The 16,083-nt window shown below is 48.1% G+C and overlaps 1 protein-coding gene across 4 annotated transcripts in view; it reads right to left on the bottom strand.

The window, feature by feature from the left end:
- Window positions 1–10,659: 10,659 nt before the first annotated feature.
- Window positions 10,660–16,083, bottom strand: part of GSTK1 (glutathione S-transferase kappa 1) — a 13,406-nt gene continuing 7,982 nt past the window's right edge. Inside the window, exons 2-8 of one of the 4 annotated variants that reach the window (XM_006861189.1) lie at window positions 14,418–14,499; window positions 13,543–13,671; window positions 13,300–13,400; window positions 13,159–13,194; window positions 11,360–11,476; window positions 11,088–11,181; window positions 10,660–10,709 (exon numbers count right to left, since the gene is read on the bottom strand). In XM_006861189.1, coding sequence (XP_006861251.1) covers window positions 10,660–10,709; window positions 11,088–11,181; window positions 11,360–11,476; window positions 13,159–13,194; window positions 13,300–13,400; window positions 13,543–13,671; window positions 14,418–14,499 — 609 coding nt within the window. Of the gene's footprint in view, window positions 10,710–11,087; window positions 11,182–11,359; window positions 11,477–13,158; window positions 13,401–13,542; window positions 13,672–14,417; window positions 14,500–16,083 lie in introns of all 4 variants that reach the window. The other 3 variants (XM_006861188.1, XM_006861190.1, XM_006861191.1) reach the window with 3 other exon arrangements.

Here is a 16,083-nt window from a genome sequence, read left to right as displayed (position 1 = left end):
TACCATGGACTTCCAGAAGAACCAACGATTCTGTCTTGGAAGAAGATCAACCAGGATACTCTTAAGGAAGAAGGATGACAAGACGTTGTCCCTCGTGCTTTGGACATGTCAGGAAGGTTCAGTCCTTGGAGAAGAACATTATGCTTGGTGAAGTGGAGGGTCGGTGAAAGAGAGGAAGACTCTCCCAACAAGATGGACTGATACAGTGGCACCAACAATGAACTCAAACAAAACAACAATTGTGAGGTTGGCACGGGACCAGGCAGTGTTTCCTTCTGTTGTGCGTAGGGTTGCTATGAGTTGTCAACCATTTAAAGGCACTTCACAACACCAACAATACAATCATATTTATTTGTGACTGTGTGTGTGTTTGGGTAGAAAAAAATGATTTGCCATTCACATAATAATCAAGGAGCCCTGGTGGCACAGTGGGTTAGGCATCGGGCTGCTAACTGAAAGGTCAATGGTTCAAACCCACCAGCCGCTCCGAGGGAGAAAGATGACGGTAACCCTGTCCCATCAAGACTTAGTTTCATAAGTCCTATGGAACAGTTCTACGCTGTCTTATAGGGTAGCTATGAGTTGGAATCCACGAGATGGCAGTGGGGTGGACCTTGTTTTGGAGGGTGGGCACATACCATCTGATGTGCTCATGAATGATAGTTGTTGTTGTTAAGTGCCATCAAGTCGGTTCCGACTCATAGCGACCCTGCATAGGGTTTCTCCTGTAAGAATAGTATTGCTAGATAAGTCTCGTTGTCATTTTCGTTCCATTGTTGTTGTTAGGTGCCATCAAATCAGTTTTGAGTCATCGTGTCTCAACCCTGTAGGCAACCCAGTCCTGAATGACCCTCACAGTTGTTGCTGTGTTGAGTCCACTCTTAAGCCACCCTGTCCATTAACTCAAAGAAAATAAAGGATTTGCTTAGTGAGAACCTGGGCCTTTGAAAGGAGAGATGCGGGCTTTTCTCTGTGTCTGCTGCTGTCTGCGTTGCTTTCTGCAAGTGAGTGAGTGCCTTTAAAAATAGACATGTCTTTCCTCCCCGTGCAGAAGGCTTGAAGTGGGAACTCAGGGCGGCGGCTCCAGGGGGCAGCTCTCTGTGACTAGTCTCTGCTGGCACCCCGTGGTTCCTTGGCGATCTGCATGTGCCATCTGTCCTCTCCCACTTGTGATTGCTTGTCCCTGTGTCCCTCCTTGGAGTTCAGCTAAGGAGCTCTTGAGGCGCAGAGGGTTCAGCGTTGGACTGCTAACTGAAAGGCCAGAGTTGCGGACCCACCAGCTGCTCCACAGAACAAAGATGAGGCAGTCTGCTTTGGGACCCCTCGGAAGCAGCTCTACCCTGTCCTATCGTGTTGCTGTGTGTTGGAATTGAAGGCAGTGGGTTTGGGTTCAGAGCACAATAGAGATGAAGCCTAGGACATGCCCTCTACTGACTTAGTCTTATCAACAGAACAAAGAAAACTTGATTCCCAAACAGGATGATAGACAAGGCTAGGGATCAGAATTTCAACACACATGCACACACACATATATATGTGGGGTTCTGGTGTAGCATTGTTGGATAAGTACTGGATTGCTAACCTCAAGGCCAACTGTTCAAATCCACCAGCTGCTCCTCCGAAACCCTATACAGGGTCACTATGAGTCAGAGCGTACTTGATGGCACTTAACAACAACAACATATATATAATATTTTCTTGTTGTTTGTAGGAGAGCCCAGTTCCATTCTTAACACTTGCCTTCGGCAGTTCCTCTATATGCTCAGAGAAGACAGGTAAATGGCTAACCATGAAAAGTCAGCCGCAGCAGCTCTGAGGAGGACGTGCTTCCAACTTTGAGTCCTAACATTCGAGAATGGATGGGGAAGTGCATGTGGCCACCCCCCACCAGTGAGGTGTTGTTTTCCCTTATTTTTTTTTTTTAATTGTTGTAAAAATACAGATGACATAATACTTGCCAACTCAACATTTTTCATGTGTACAATTCAGTGAGACCAATCAAATCTGCTGCACAAGACCTTTTTAAAGTGTTGAAGAGCAAAGATGTCAGCTTGAAGACTAAGGTGCGCCTGACCTAAGCCATGGTATTTTCAATAACCTCATATGCATGCGAAAGCTGGACATTGAATAAGGAAGACTGTAGAAGAATTGGTGGATTTGAATTATTGTGTTGGAGGAGAATATTGAAAGTGCCATGGGCTGCTAAAAGAACCAATAGATCTGTGTTGGATGAAGTACAGCCAGAGTGCTCCTTGGTGGCCAGGATGGCCAGACATCGTCTCTCATACTTTGGACATATTGTTCAGGAGGGACCAGTCGCTGGAGAAGGATATCATGTTTGGTAAGGTGGAGGGTCACAGAAAAAGAGGAAGACCCCCAACGAGATGGATTGGCCAAGTGGCAGCATCGATGGGCTCAAGCGTGGCAACAGTAGTGAGGTTGGCCCAGGACCGAGCAGTGAGCAGTGTTTCATTCTGCTGTGCATTAGGGTCGCTATGAATTGGTACCAACTCAATGGCTCCTAACAGCAACAGTCAACACAGACTTTTCTCGCCTTTTTTTAAGTGCTTACTGTGAACTGGGTGAAAGTTTACAGAGCAGCTCCGTTTCCACTCAGTAATTCATGTACACTTTATTTCATCTCACTGATTACAATCTTCACAATGGCACATCACTCATCCCGCCTCCTCCCTACACTTCCGGTTTTCATTCCCCCTTCTTTCCTAACCCTTCCGAACTTTGTCCTTCCCACTAGGGTGTTTTAATAGGGCCCGGCTGACCTGGCTGGGAATTCAGCACTAAGCCACCAAAAGCGGTGATGGAATTTGAGAAACAGAGTGTGGTTGTTGCCGAGGGACAGGAAGGCATTGTGTCGATTAAAACGTCACATCAGTGTTAACAGTGTGTCCCATGTGAGCAGAGACAGCCGGGTCAAGCATGCATGGCTGGGACATGGCCAGACCTGGTTTCCAACTTCATTCCCTCCACTTGGAGCTGCACAGCCTGAGCAAATGATCCAATCTTTAGGCTTCAGCTTCTAATCTGTAAATTGGCAAAAATAACCCAAAACTTACCATCCCTTCCCCACCCTGCACCTGGTTATGGTGGGTGAGCCCGGGTCTTCCTGTTAGTCCAGGGCACTTTCTTGTACGGCCAGCAGGGGGCACTGTCCTACCACTGTGCTCAGAGACTTAAGCCTGAATTCTGCCACCACCCCCCTCCCCCCCCTCCCACACACAGAGCACAATAGTTCCAGTGTAAGACTTGTCTGCACACATGCACTCTCCACAAGCCTTGGTTTGTAACTCAAATTGCCCATAACCCACTCACCCCCAAACCAACCATTGGCCATGTAGTCAGTCTATTCCAACCTACGGCACCCCCAAGTGTCAAATCAGAAATGGGCCCCATGGGGCTTCATGGCTGAGTTTTCAGAAGCTGATCACCATACCTTTCTTGTGAAGCACCTCTGGGTGGAAGTGAACCGTCAACCCTTCTGGTATAGCTGTATGCATTAACCATTTGTCCACACATTGTCCAGAGCATGTGCTGACCCCTAAGGGTTGCTACCAAGGATACAAAGCACCTTTGATCTTTGCAGGACCTTCTGAGCTGGGTAGACCGATGAGACATACATATGAAAGAATTAAATAATGATTCCAGATAGTATTTGAGTAAGTATCTATGTGTTGTTGTTAAGTGCCGTTGCGTTGGTGTCGACCCATAGCGACCCTGTATAGGGTTTCCAAGGAGGGACTGGTGAGCTTGAACCACTGACCTTGAGGTTCAAACAGACTTTGCCATCCAGCACATTAACCCACAGAACCACAAGAGATTACTAAATTAAAACAAATCAAAAGAACATATTCACACCAAAACTAGAGATAGAGATTCTCAAAATGCAATCTACGGTGGGGGTGGGGTGGGGTCGTGGAGTAGGTTCTGACTCATTGTGACCCTGTAAAGGGTTTCTGAGACTGTAAATCTTTAGGGGAGCAGAAAGTCTCATCTGTCTTCTGAGAAGCGACTGGTAGATTTGAACTGCTGACCTTGCAGTTGGAAGTTTAATTTGTAATCCACTATGCGACCAGGAGTCCTTTAAAATATAATCTATAATCTATATCCAATCCAAAACCAAATCTACTGTCTTAAGTAGGTTCTGACTCATAAAGATACAGGGTTTCAGAGGCTGTAAATCTTTACGGGATGTCTGAGTCTGGGTTCTTTTGTGAGACAAAACCAGTGACACTTGTGTGTAGATATGTGTGTGTGTGTGTGTGTGCGCGTGTGTGTATGTATATATATGTACACACCCACAGAGGTTTATCTCAAGGAACTGGCTCACACAGTTGAAGAGACAGGCTCCAAGTCCGTGGGTCAGACGTCAGGCGGGAGGCTTTTCCTGACTCACGGAGTTGCAGAAACTGATGAACCCCAGGCTGTCAATTGGGATGGCTGCTGAGCAAGTGAATCCAAGGCCAGCAGGTAAGAAGGTGGGCTGCTGACAACTCCCAGGACCAGCAGGCTATAGTGCAGACAACTGGCTCAAGTCCAAAGAGCCAGAGTTTGGGTGAGAAGCCGAGTGCAGAATCCAGATGGAGCAGAAAAGTAACCACACCCTGAGGAAACTTCCTTTTCATTGATGGGCTATTAGTGGCAGATCTTCGGGATAACTGCATCTTAACTGCCAAACCTCTGAGAATCCTAGCCAGTCAAGTTGACACAAAACCCTTAAACTACCAACGGTGAGCTTTCTCTTTACCCTGATCTTTCTCCTACCCAGCGGCTGGTGGGTTGGAACCTGACTTTTCGGTTAGCAGTCCACCGGGGTTTTCGGGGTATAAAATTCCACTGTTCAAAAAGGAGACTAAATTCTTAATGCTCCCAGATTTCTCATTTTTGAGTATCACTATCTGTATCGGCTTTCCATGGTAACTTCCCTCAGAAAGTACCACCAAGTGATGGCTTCAAACAAGAGGTTTCTGCTCTCACAGTTCTGGAGCCTGGACGGATGTGTGGACCCAGCCTGTCAGCAGGGCCATGCTCTCTCCAACGCTCTGGGAAGGACCTTCCCAAGTCTCCTCCCGCTTCTTCAAGTTGGCAGAGTTCCTTGGCTGGCATCAGCAGCAGAACTCCAATCTCTGCCCTGTAGACCCACGGCCGTTGTCCGTCTGTCTCTCGTGTGAAAGATCACATGCTAGCATAACTTCACAAGCTTTAGTGCCAAGAGAAGTCATTTCCATGGGTTCTGGGGGATAGAACTTCAACATCTATCTTTGGGAAGGGATAGGAGCTCTGTAATGTAGTGGTTACGAATCAGGCTGCTAATCCCAAGGTCAGCAGTTCAAAACTACCAGTGGCTCTGTGGGAGAAAGAAGAGGCTTTCTGCTTCTGTAAACATTTACAGCTTCGGAAACCCTATAGGGTCGCTATGGGTTGGAATCGACTCAATGGGACTTAACAACGACAACAACAACAACCATTCAACCCACAGTAGTATCCCTCCAGAGAGATTGTGACTACGCAAACGGGACAGATTCAGGCTTCCTTTGCTATGCACACGTGACATGTAATAGGGACTACTTTCTATGTTGCTCTTCACACTAACAATATATATCAGGAGGTGCTGTGATCCACATGTATAAATCCACATGAAGAAACCATTTCATTATGAGTCCTGGTGTGGCACTGTAGGATAAGCACTGGACTGTTAACCATAGGTTGGTGGTTCAAACCTGTCAGCCAGTCCTTAGAAACCCTGTATAGGACAGTTATGAGTTAAAACAGACTCAAAGGCACTTCACAACAATAAACCACACAGAATAACTTTACAGTCAACAGCCATGCGTCCATCCACCTGGACTGTGCAATTCTCATTTTACTGTATTTGCTTTATCACATAGCCATCCTTTTATTTATCCATAAATGCAACTCATTTTTAAAATGTATTTTTTCTTTCTTTAAAAAAAAAAAAATTCAGGTTTTTAATTCATATCATGTGTAAATTAAGTACTTGAAGTCAAAAGAGTTTTCCTGATTAGCAAAGTGCATTTAGTTTATAAAACAATGTATTTCATAATTCGTCCAGTGGATTAATGGAACGTATGACCATCAGTCTACACAATCCTGAGACCAGAAGAACTAGATGGTGCCCGGCTACCATGACCAAGTGCTCTGAGAGGGATCACAATAGAAGGTCCTGGGTACAGTGGGAGAAAATATGGCACAAAACTAAAAATTATATAAAAAACCAGGCTTAGTAATCAGATAGAGATGGGTGGAATTCTGAACTATGGCCCTTGATACCCTTCAGGTACGAAACTGAACTCATTTACTCCATGGCTCAGCTTTCAGCCAAGCAATACGTAGGTTATAAAAGAGGCGCAGCAACACTAGTGAGGGACGAGATCAAAAAGACAGCAGTTACCTAAGGACAGCATTCAGAGGGGTTGGGAAAGAAGAAGGGATGGGGATAAACACAGGGAGGAAGTGGGTTAAGTGACCGCACACTGAGGGATTGTAACTATGAGATGAAACAAAGGGTATGATTTGTTGAATGCCAATGGATCATCTGCTATGTCAACTGTCACTCAATTCACAATGCAAGTTTTTAAAAAGAGTATTTCAAAATAAGCTCCAGATTTTAGTACACTGCCACTTCAGCATGCACAGAAGTCACTAGAGCTGTTTGTTGACATGGATTGGTTTTTCTTGTGAGGTAAAATGGGTCTATGATGAAATGTAGATTTTATATGAGTGTAACCCAAATGCTGAACAAGATACAAAACATTCCCACCTTTCCCTCTCCAGTGGTTTCCATTTTGTGGAAGAATAATTGATGTATGTGACAAATTTCCAATTGATGACCCTTGTTTCTACGAGTCTGAAATGAGTATCTTTCTATGTATGTCTTTATTTACATGAATAAATTAAAATTTTTCCTGAAAGTGAAGCAGAAATTGTAACAGTTCACACCCCTAACCATTTCCTTCAGTCCCTGAACCACACTGTGATGGAACAAACATGTACTGTTCATCTGCCATGTGGAACATTCTAAGGTGTGGACAGAAGACAGTACCAGACAGAGTCATCTTTCTCCAATCAATGTTACTGCAGTGTGGAGAGTGATCTGATGTCTCTTCTAGCCAGAGTCCGGAACTCCCACCAAACAACGTTTCTGCCCTGCTGGGTCTGGGAAAGAAAAGGTGGGAGGAGATAGTGATAGGATGATATGACTCAGTCGTGAGTTGACAGCAGTGCATTTTAATGGTAAAAACCTGGACCACTAACGTATAAGATAAGTCATCTCAGAAGCAGGGCTGGGGGATCTCGCCACCATCAAGGAAAAGCTAGAGGAGAGCATGTCCTTTGGACCCTGAGCTCCCTGCACATTGAACCTCCTGGAGCCAGGGATGGACAGCTGTGAGTCCAGCTGTGTGGCCGAGGAGCAGCTGCAACAAAACCAAGTGCCAGAGCATCAGACAGTGGGAGGTTTCCCAGACCACGGAACAAGTAAGGCTGAGTGAGTGACTTTGGGCAGGAGACTTGCTTGCAGTGTGGGGTGCCTCCAGGCACGTAATTGGGGTGCTAGGTTTGCTGACCCCTGGAGCCCAGTGCATCCAGGCTGTTTATGGGGGAGTGGTGTGCCCTGTGGGCATTGATCAGTAGCCCTGTAAGAGTTTTGTTAACATTGGCAGGGCAGAGAGAGGCCAGCCTGTGGGCATGGCTGAGGGGAGGCTGTCCTGCCTGAAGAACTGCTCCCGGAGAACTTTGGGATCCTGCATTTTACCCTGTTAACTTACCTACTAAATTCCATCACTGTGAGTCAGGTGTCTGAGCTGTGTGGCCACTGCAGTGAACTGTCAAGCTCAGCTGAGTAGAGTGCTATGGGGAGGGACGGTGGGTGCTCACTTTTTGCAGTATGATGGTGGTGGTGGTGTACCGTGGAGTAAGTTCTGACTCATAGTGACCCTGCATAGGGTTTCTAGCCGGATTCGTAACTGCTACGCTATTAGAGCTCCTTTTACAGTATGATGTTGTTAAGTACCGTGGAGTTGGTTCCGACTCATAGTGACCCTGCACAGGGTTTTCTAGGCTGTAAATCTTTACGGGAGCAGAATGCCTCATCTTTCTCCCGCACAACCCTGGTAGTTTTGAACTGCTGACCTTGAGGTTGGCAGCCCGACTCATAACCACTACGCTACCAGAGCTCCTTATGATAGACTAAGCATTTCCTGTGTTGGAAGAGTTCTCCACAGATGCATTTTGACAGCTATGAAATGTTACAGCCTGGGTGGACCACCCCTTACTGCAAGGCGCTCCTCTGTAGAAGAGGGGCATGTCTCCCTGTGTGTTGCTTTGCAGATACTTCCTGTTTTACAAATGGAAGGTCTGTGGCAATCTTGTGTTGAGCATGTCTATTGGGGCCATTTTTCCAACACATGTGCTCACTTCCTGTGTCTGTGTCACCTTTATGTCATTTTTTTTTACAGTATTTCAAACTTTTCCGCCATGCTTCTTGTTGGTGGTGTTTATGTGCTGTGAAGTTGGTTCTGCCTCATAGCGACCCTGTACAGGGTTTCCGAGGGTGTAAATCTTTACGGGAGTAGAAAGCCTCATCTTTCTCCCGCGGAGCAGCTGGTAGTTTCGAACCGCTGACCTTAAGGGTCGCAGCCCGATTCGTAACCACTACGCTACCAGAGCTCCTTTATACTTGTTGTTAGGTGCCGTCTAATTGGTTCCAATTCATAGCACCTCTGCATAGGGTTTCTGAGGAATGGCTGGTGGGTTTGAACCGCTGACCTTTAGGTTACCAGTCCAGTGCTAATCCTACATTGCCACACCAGGACTCCTTTCATCATGCTATTATTGCACACTTTGTAGGCTACGGTATAATGTCAGCATAATTTATATGCACCTGGAAGCCAAAAATTCACGTGGCGTGCATTATTGCTATGCTCTGGAGTTAAACCTTCATCTCCGAGGTCTCCTTGTATTGAATTCATTTGTTGTTATTGTTAGGTGCTGTTGATTCTGTTCTGACTCATGGCGACCTTATACACAACAGAACAAAACACGGCCCGGTTCTGCACCATCCTCACAACTGTTGCTACACTTGAGCTCATTGCTGCTGCCACTGTGCCAATCCATCTCATTGGCGGTCTCCCTTTTTTACGCTGTTCCTCCACTTTACCAAGCATGATGTTCTTCTCCAGTGACTGGTCCCTCCTGAGACTATGTCTTAAGTATGAGAGATGAAGTCTGGTCATTTTGGCTTCCAAAGAGCGTTCTTGTACGTTTTCCAACACAGATTTAAGTTATTTCACTGCCAATGCCAAGATAAGCATGCTACAACTTCACCTCACCCTGCTTTTGGTAGCTTTCTTCATGAGAAGTTACATTTTGTCTTCATTTGATGCTACAGCAATGGGTTTTTTTTTTCTCTGTTGTACTTTTTCTGATTTTTAATGCTAAACATTCCCAGTCTTTTTGGTTATAATATAATATCTGCTAACTGAAAGATAAAGTCCTGGGGTGGCGCTGTGGGTTAATGCGCCAGACTGCAAAGCCGTTTGAACTGCAAGGTTGGCGGTTCAAGCTCACCAGCTGCTCCTCGGAAACCCCATACAGGGTCACTATGAGTCGGAATCGACTCGACGGCACTTAACAACAACAACAACAACTGAAAGATGTGCGGTTCTAGCCCACTAGTCATCTGCAGGATTAAGATGCGGCGGTCTGCTGCAGTACAGACTAGCAGCCTTGGAAACGCTAGGGCAGTCCTATGCTGGTCTATACCGGCGCCCACCAACATAGTTGGTGTACACGAAGGAGAGAAAACACTTGGCGATGCGTTTATTACTTCCTACATAAACCAAGAAAGATGTGTTAAATCCTGGAGTGTGTTGGAATAATGTGCAGAGGGACGTCGAGGAAGCTGAACGGGGGGGAAAAGGGAGGAAGCTGAATTGGAGTTGAGGAAGACAGCAATGCAAGACAGCAGCTGCTGGAGACCCCAAGCCCCAGGCCGCCGCCCCCCCTGTGCCCCCCACCCCCCGTGTGGCTCTGCAGGAGCTTCTCCAGTATAGTGTCTAGGGCAAGGACGGAGGTCAGGACTTTGGATAAACAGTGGGGGGAGGGAAAGCCATGGATTCACGTGGTTGGGAGGGAAGGCTGTCAACCAGGGAGGTGGAGTGGGGTGTTCTGAGTTCCCTGGTGTGTGTGTGAGAACTGGGAGAGGAAGCGCAGTCCCCCAGGTCCAGGCAGCACCAGGATTGCCCACACCCTCGCCCTGGTCTCTGGTCAGGGCAGCCTCCTCCTGCCCAAGCCCACCTCCCCAGCCCACCCCTGGCTCACCCACCCAGGCACTGGCTAAAGGGAGGCCAGTCAGTTGCGAAGTCCATCTGGCTTTATTTTCTGTAAGGGTGGGAGGAAGCGGGGCCGGGGGCTTCTCATCTCCTGTACCCCTCCTTCTGCAAAGACCTCAAAGGAGTAGGCAGTTGGGAGGCACGCTCTGCGTATGCCTGAGATTTATTTTGTGTAGTAGAGTTTGGGGTTCTGGCGAAGACACCGGAGACTACAAGGTCCTCCCTTACTCCGAGTCAGGCCCCGGGGTGGGGGTGGTGGGGTAGCGACAGAGGTGAGACATTGTGGGCCTGTCTACAGTCTGGCGCTGGGGGCCGGTGGCACGGGGCCCATCCACTTCTCTCCTGAAGGAGTACGACCACCCGTCAGCACACGGTCCTCAGGGCCCTTCTCTCCAAGGAGCCACTGCCCCCCAAGTTCCCAGGGGTTTCTCTGTGAGTCACTCTCCTCTCAAGATACCCAAGGGTTTCTTTGGAGAGCCGGTGTTCCCCTAAAATCCCCAGAGATTCTACAGAGAGCCAGTGTCCCCCAAGCTCCCCAGATATTCTCCAGAGAGCCAGTGTCCCCCAAGCTCCCCAGAGATTCTCCAGAGAGCCAGTGTCCCCCAAGCTCCCCAGGGATTTCTCCGGAGAGCCAGGCTGTGGACTCCTGGGAACCTCAGCTCTGCAGTTAGCAGGGGGCAGGGTGGGGGCAAGGGCAGGAACCAGTGAACTTTGCCATACCTAGTAGGTGTGCCAGCAGTTCCATGCGGTCTGAGCCAAACAGCATGTGGGACTGGCCGTCCACGTGAGCCACAGTGACAGGGAGCCCAAAAGCCTGAGAGCAGAGGGGGCAGGGCGGACGAGGGCTGGGTGAGAGATCAGGCTGGGTGCCAGGACCCTCTGCAGGTGCCCAGGAGGATCTCGGGATCCTCCTGCCCTCTAGTAGGACCCCTGGAAAAGGGTGGCAGCAGACCCTCAGGTTCCGCCCCCACAGTATAGGACGGGCCCCTCACCCCATATTTGCAGGCGGTCTCGGTGGTTTCTTTGAGCTGGTTCTTCACTTTTGGTGAGGAGATCTTTTCCAGAAACCTTTGGGCTTGTTCTGCTGGCATCCCGGCCTTCTCTGCGGCCTAAGGGGGACCCGTGGGTGGGGACACAAGTGTGGGCATTAGTGGGGGTACGCCTCACGGGAGCAATCTGTTTTTATTTTCTGCACCCCCCCTCCCCTCCCCGCCGTGGTTTCCTTGAGGCGCCTTTACCCCTCCATAATATGGAGACCTGTTCTTGCCAGGAGGTGTTCTGCTGGGGGTCTTAGAAACCAGCTAGTCCCACCTCTGCAAACAAGGACCCCCAGGTCCAGAGAGGAAATCGGTACTTGCCAGGGGGAAAGGGGCTTGACAGAAGTTCTGGGGGTGGGTCACAGGTTTGTTGTTACGTGCTGTTGAGTTGGTTCTGACTCACGGTGACCCTGCCTAGGGTTTTCAGGGAGCAGCTCACTGCACTTAACAACATACCTGCGCCCCACCACCCCAAACTTCTAATGAACGGGCGCGGGCAGTAGTTCAGGTGCATTTAATGTGTAGCCAAGGTTGAGCAATACTGGAACCCGAAGTCCCACAGGGTGGGGTGTGTGTGTGTGTGTGTGTGTGTGTAGAAATCATGCAGAAACACTCCCTTTGACTCGGGCACATCTGGGCCTGTTTCCAGAGTGAACGCTTAGCAGTAGGGGTAGGGTAAAGTAACCAAAGACCAGTCCACAGACTGGAATACTAGGTAGAAACTAGAGGAGTTTTAAGTATCAAGTACGGAAATGAACATTCCACAGACAGTGATTGGGCACGCTCCTTCTTACCACCTACTTTGCAGAGACTCAGACAACCTTGGAAGATACGCTGACCATTGTTACTATGCACATTTAACTTTCCTGTGGCTTGCCATTTGATATACCAAACTTTAATGCGCCCAAACTGTCATTTGTTAAAAACCACACTGGTGGCACAAACAGTTCAGCTGCTAACCAAAAGGTGGGAGGTTTGGGTCCATCCAGAGGTGCCCGGAAGATGTCAGTCTGAGGTCTAAGGTGCGTCTCACCCAAGCCATGGTATTTTCAATAACCTCATATGCATGTGAAAGCTGGGCAGTGACTAAGGAAGACTGTAGAAGAATTGATGCATTTGAGTTGTGGTGTTGGAGGATATTAACAGTACTATGGGCTGCTAAGAGAACAAACATTTGTGTTGGCAGAATACTCTTTAGAGCATTGAGACTTCATCTCTCACACTTTAGACATATTATCAGGAGGGACCAGTTCCCAGGGAAGGACATTATGCTTGGTAAAGTGGAGGGTCAGTGAATAAGAGGAAGACCTGCTGAGATGGACGGGCGCAGTGGCAGCAGCAATGGGCTCAAGCATGACACTGACTGTGACGTTGGTACAAGTCCAGGAGTGTTTTGTGCTGTTGGCATAAGGTTGCTGTGAGTCAGAACTGACTCGATGGCACACCACCACCACCACCACCACTGAGGTTTCTCCCTGTGCCTGTGTCCACCTGGGTGTGATGGGTGGAGCCTCTCAGTCCGATGTCTTTCCCAGGTACAGTCCACTTGTGCACTTGCTCCCGTTCATCTCCAGATTTTGGGAGGTCCTCTAGGTTCCTACTTTTCAGCCATTTGTCCTCTCGTACACAGTGACCCCTTGTTCAAATGTGACTGCAACATTCTCGCCCTTCCCCCCACTAAGAAGGCTGCTGTCATCTCTCCCCCAGGTGGGTCCCTCCAGCTTCCATGAGAGGCACGGCGAAGCGGTACTCACAGCAAGGATGCTTTGGGACTCCGAGATGTCTTCATCCTGGAAGAGAAGAAAGGGGGTGACTGACGAGGGAGAGGTGTGAGTGGCCAGCAGTCCGCGGGCAGCAGAGGAGCCCAGGGGAAGGTCAGCAGGAACCCAGCTCACCCGGGACCAGACGCGCATCCACAGCTCGCGGGACACCTTCTCCAACATCTCGGGACACTCCAGGTGCACGGCGGTGAGGAACCGCATGGCAGAAAGGCTTCCTGCGGATGTGCGCTCAGCTCAGAGACTCCTCAGAGCTCACTGCCCAGTACCTTCCACCACCTCCTGATCTCCAGGGACCCCCGCCCAACCCCCTGGCCCTCCTGTCTGCACGGCTCTCCACCTATCCCCCACCATCATCACCTTTTTCAAGGATCACAGAGAAGAAGTCTTTGGGGAACTGGATGGGAACCTGGAAGTGCTGGCCGAGGCTCCTGAGGTCCTGCGTCATGTATTGCGCTTTGCGGGGAAGCAGGGCTGGGGGCTTGTTTCCTGCAGGTGGGAGGTGGGGCACGTTGATGACTAGCCAGTCCTGGAAAGCTGTTTTGCAATGTGTTGTCACTGACATTTTAACATCACTAAACATGGCACCAGCTGCTCCTTGGAAACCCTATGCAGGGTCGCTATGGCTCGGAATCGACTCAACGGCACTTAGCAACAACAACAACAAACATGGACCGTAGAAGAATTGATGCTGTTCAGTTACGGTGTTGAAGAAGAATATTGAAAACGTCATGGGCTGCCAAAAGAACCAATAGATCCGTTTTGGAAGAAGTGCAACCAAAAGTGCTCCTTGGAGGCCAAGATGGCCAAACCTCGTCTCTTATACTTCGGATATATCGTTAGGAGAGACAAGTAGCTGGAGAAGGATATCATGTTTGGTAAGGTGGAGGGTCAGAGAAAAAGAGGAAGACCCTTGGTGAGATGGATTGGCCAAGTGGCAGCATCGATGGACTCAAGCGTGTCAACAGCAGTGAGGTTGGCCCAGGATGGGCCGTGTTTCGTTCTGCTGGGCATGGGGTCGCTATGACTCGGTACCGACTTGATGGCACCCGACAACTACAAGACATGAACTATCTTTTTTTGGAAGAAATTATGTGTTTGGGTTCCCACAATATGAAAAATTAGGTGGTTTCTTGTATTTGTTGCTCAGTTTGATTATTTTTAGCAGGGCACATCTCAAAATATTGTAACACAGGGAAGGGTAACCCAGACACGCGGGGAGGGCGCCCACCTACCGCTGTCCTTCATGATCCCTGCGATGAGGGTGGGGCGAAGCTGCAGGTCCACATTCCACACGTGCTGGTAGCGGCACAACACCTACAAAGGAGGGGCGGTCACTGCCAGGCTGGGCACGAGGCCTACGGAGGGCTTGGGGCTGGGGACTCCTACACTGTTGTCTGTTAGGACAAAGTCTCCCCATGATTGGAAACCCACAGGGGCCACACTGCTCCTGGGCCTGTCCCTCCTGCTCCCCACTAGGGGCAGATGACCAAATAAGCAAGGTAACCATGGGGACCAGGTGTCCACAGCAAAGACCTACAGATGGCATGCAGACAGGACCCGAGGAACAGAAAGCATCGAAGTGGAAGGGAACTATAGTCCGAACAGACTTGAGGTATTGAACAACAATCATTTTTAAAGATACATTTTTATGTTAATGTCCACATTTGAATGTAAAGTTTATTTTACAAATTGTATTTCTTTTCATTGATTCACATTTATTTTCTACAGTAGAAACAAATGTAAACGGTTACAATTTTATAACCAGGTAAAATGAAACAGCAGCAATCCAGGGGAGCCCAAAAGCAAGAGCTTACTGAGGATAAAAAAAGAGGATTTGTGAATCCCTCAAAGCAATCCTGAAAATAACTTCCTTGTATAAACACAGAGATATTTATCACGCTCCCTGATATTTATAATGACAGCAACAATACACTTGAAAACAGCTTCTCCGCACTGACATGCTTCATTAATTTGTGCTTCCGGGTCATGAGTTAAACCAAAAGCCTGTCTTTGGTTTAAATGTTAAATATGACAATATACAATCTCTGGTAATTGTTTCATGCTGACGAGTCATATGAGAGTTTCACCAATGACTAAATCCAGCCATAGCAAATAGAGAATTAAATGACTTAGGACTGAGTATTTGCAAACAAAGCAACACACGGAGCAGACTGACGGTAGTTACTGCCGCACATGATTTTCACCATGAACTTTGCACCCTACAAGTGTATTCTGTCTACAGTACTGTCTTTTTTTTTTAACTATCTGGAAATTTTCAAAGGGTCCACTGTGATGCTGACAATCACTTGGCCTTCTTTTGCACTAATAATTTACATTACTAAAAGCAAAATTATTCCACAAACCGGAACCGTCTTTCTGTTATTTATGGAGTCTGCAGGTGTGACAATTTCAGATGCTAAAATAGTTTCAGATTCTATGGCATTATTATTTTTTTTTACTACAAACAAGAGTGTTGTTGTTTAGTGCCATCGAATAGGTTCCAACCCATAGCAACCCTGTTTCTGAGGAGCAGCTGGTGAGCTTGAACCACTGACCTAGCTGTTCAAACCGACTTTGCAGTCCAGCACATTATCCCACAGTGCCATACCAGTATGCAGAATTTGGTACTGATTCTGTTATATTCGTATTGCTACTAGTAATCGCAGCAACAATGGTTTGCACCCATTAAACTCGAACATTCAACAGAAGAAATCTCTCCTGATTCACTGTGTTTATTGTTGTGGTTGTCAGGTGCCATTGAGTCGGAACTGACCCATAGCGACCTTATGCGCAGCAGAACGAAACACTACCCGATCCTGGACCAACCTCATTACTATTGCCACACTTGAGCCCATCGATGCTGCCACTTGGCCAATCCATCTCGCTGGGGGTCTTCCT

This window comes from Chrysochloris asiatica, unplaced genomic scaffold (genome assembly GCF_000296735.1).
Source record: "Chrysochloris asiatica unplaced genomic scaffold, ChrAsi1.0 scaffold00041, whole genome shotgun sequence".
NCBI lineage: Eukaryota > Metazoa > Chordata > Mammalia > Afrosoricida > Chrysochloridae > Chrysochloris > Chrysochloris asiatica.
Note: the sequence above shows the minus strand (reverse complement) of the source record. Positions and strands in the feature narration are given on the sequence as shown.